General features: G+C 36.9%; 1 protein-coding gene across 3 annotated transcripts in view; it reads left to right on the top strand.

Annotated features, from left to right (window-relative positions):
• LOC107674563 (ER membrane protein complex subunit 9-like) overlaps positions 1 to 1,405 on the top strand; it is a 7,564-nt gene that overhangs the window by 4,188 nt on the left and 1,971 nt on the right. For all 3 annotated transcript variants that reach the window (XM_016468589.1, XM_016468575.1, XM_016468583.1), the window contains exons 3-6: positions 683 to 759; positions 842 to 911; positions 995 to 1,089; positions 1,170 to 1,402. In XM_016468589.1, the coding sequence (XP_016324075.1) occupies positions 683 to 759; positions 842 to 911; positions 995 to 1,089; positions 1,170 to 1,350 (423 nt within the window). In that variant the 3' untranslated portion in view covers positions 1,351 to 1,402. The remainder of the gene's footprint in view (positions 1 to 682; positions 760 to 841; positions 912 to 994; positions 1,090 to 1,169; positions 1,403 to 1,405) is intronic.

Here is a 1,405-nt window from a genome sequence, read left to right as displayed (position 1 = left end):
TGGAAAAGTTCATTTATTTCAGTAATTCAACTCAAATTGTGAAACTCGTGTATTAAATAAATTCAATGCACACAGACTGAAGTAGTTTAAGTCTTTGGTTCTTCCTGGGCTTCCATACCACCTCAGCAGTGCCACAAACTGATCACCTCCATGCCACGCCGAATTGAGGCAGTAATTAAAGCAAAAGGAGCCCCTACCAAGTATTGAGTACATGTACAGTAAATGAACATACTTTCCAGAAGGCCAACAATTCACTAAAAATGTTTTTTTTATTGGTCTTATGAAGTATTCTAATTTGTTGAGATAGTGAATTGGTGGGTTTTTGTTAAATGTGAGCCAAAATCATCACAATTAAAAGAACCAAAGACTTAAACTACTTCAGTCTGTGTGCATTGAATTTATTTAATATACGAGTTTCACAGTTTGAGTTGAATTACTGAAATAAATGAACTTTTCCACGACATTCTAATTTATTGAGATGCACCTGTATATACACATTTTTATTTTTTTTATCTGGGACTGTGTTTTTAAAGAATTGAATATAGAATGATCTTTATTATAGCAGCATTAACAGCATGACATTGTATTCCTCATTTGTAAGTCTCTTTGGATAAATATCCCTGCTAAATGTAAAATTTAAATGCTTCTTTTATAGAATACATGTCAATAATTCCTGTTGTAGGTCGACGCTTGGTGTTCGCAAACACATCAAAGGATTATGGGATATTATCAAGCCAATGCTTGTGTCTCAGACAGCAGGTACTCCTCCATCTGTTTTCATCATTCCCGAGTTCCTTATTATTCTCTGTGTTTTACTTTTCTCTTTTTTTTTTTTCTTCAGCCCTACACCATGTGCTTTGAAGATTGCAGAGAAGATCTTCGAGCAGTGTAACAATGCCGTGTTGCTTATGGTAATTTAGAAAATGTCACCTTGGTGCAAAAGTTAATTGGAAAAGTCCTTTTGTTTTAATGGAAAAAAATGTTTATGCCTCAGATTGATGGAGAAAAGATGTTTCCAGGCTGCCGTGTTCCTCCGATCGTGATGTATGAGCGTAAAGACGCCCGCTGGGCTCTCAAAGACAAACACACGTAAGACAAATCTCAAAAAATGTGCAGCTTTGTTGATGATAATGCTGCAGTGCAATTAATTAATGATGTGTATTCTTTAGAATAATGCTTCGGCAGTGGGAAGAAACCTGTTCCATAGTTAATCAGCTGTTCAGCTCTGGTGATCAGGCACTATTGGTGGACTTTGACAGCCATTTGGATGACATCACAAAAGATTGGACCAATCAGAAACTCAATGCCAAAATCATGGAGCTGGTCTCCCCAGCCAATGGAAATGTTTAACCATATAGAACAAGTTTGCTCACGTCATAGTCCCCCCCCCCCCCATGTTCTCTAA

Source organism: Sinocyclocheilus anshuiensis, unplaced genomic scaffold (genome assembly GCF_001515605.1).
Source record: "Sinocyclocheilus anshuiensis isolate Anshui unplaced genomic scaffold, SAMN03320099.WGS_v1.1 scaffold890, whole genome shotgun sequence".
Taxonomy (NCBI): Eukaryota; Metazoa; Chordata; class Actinopteri; order Cypriniformes; family Cyprinidae; genus Sinocyclocheilus; species Sinocyclocheilus anshuiensis.
Note: the sequence above shows the minus strand (reverse complement) of the source record. Positions and strands in the feature narration are given on the sequence as shown.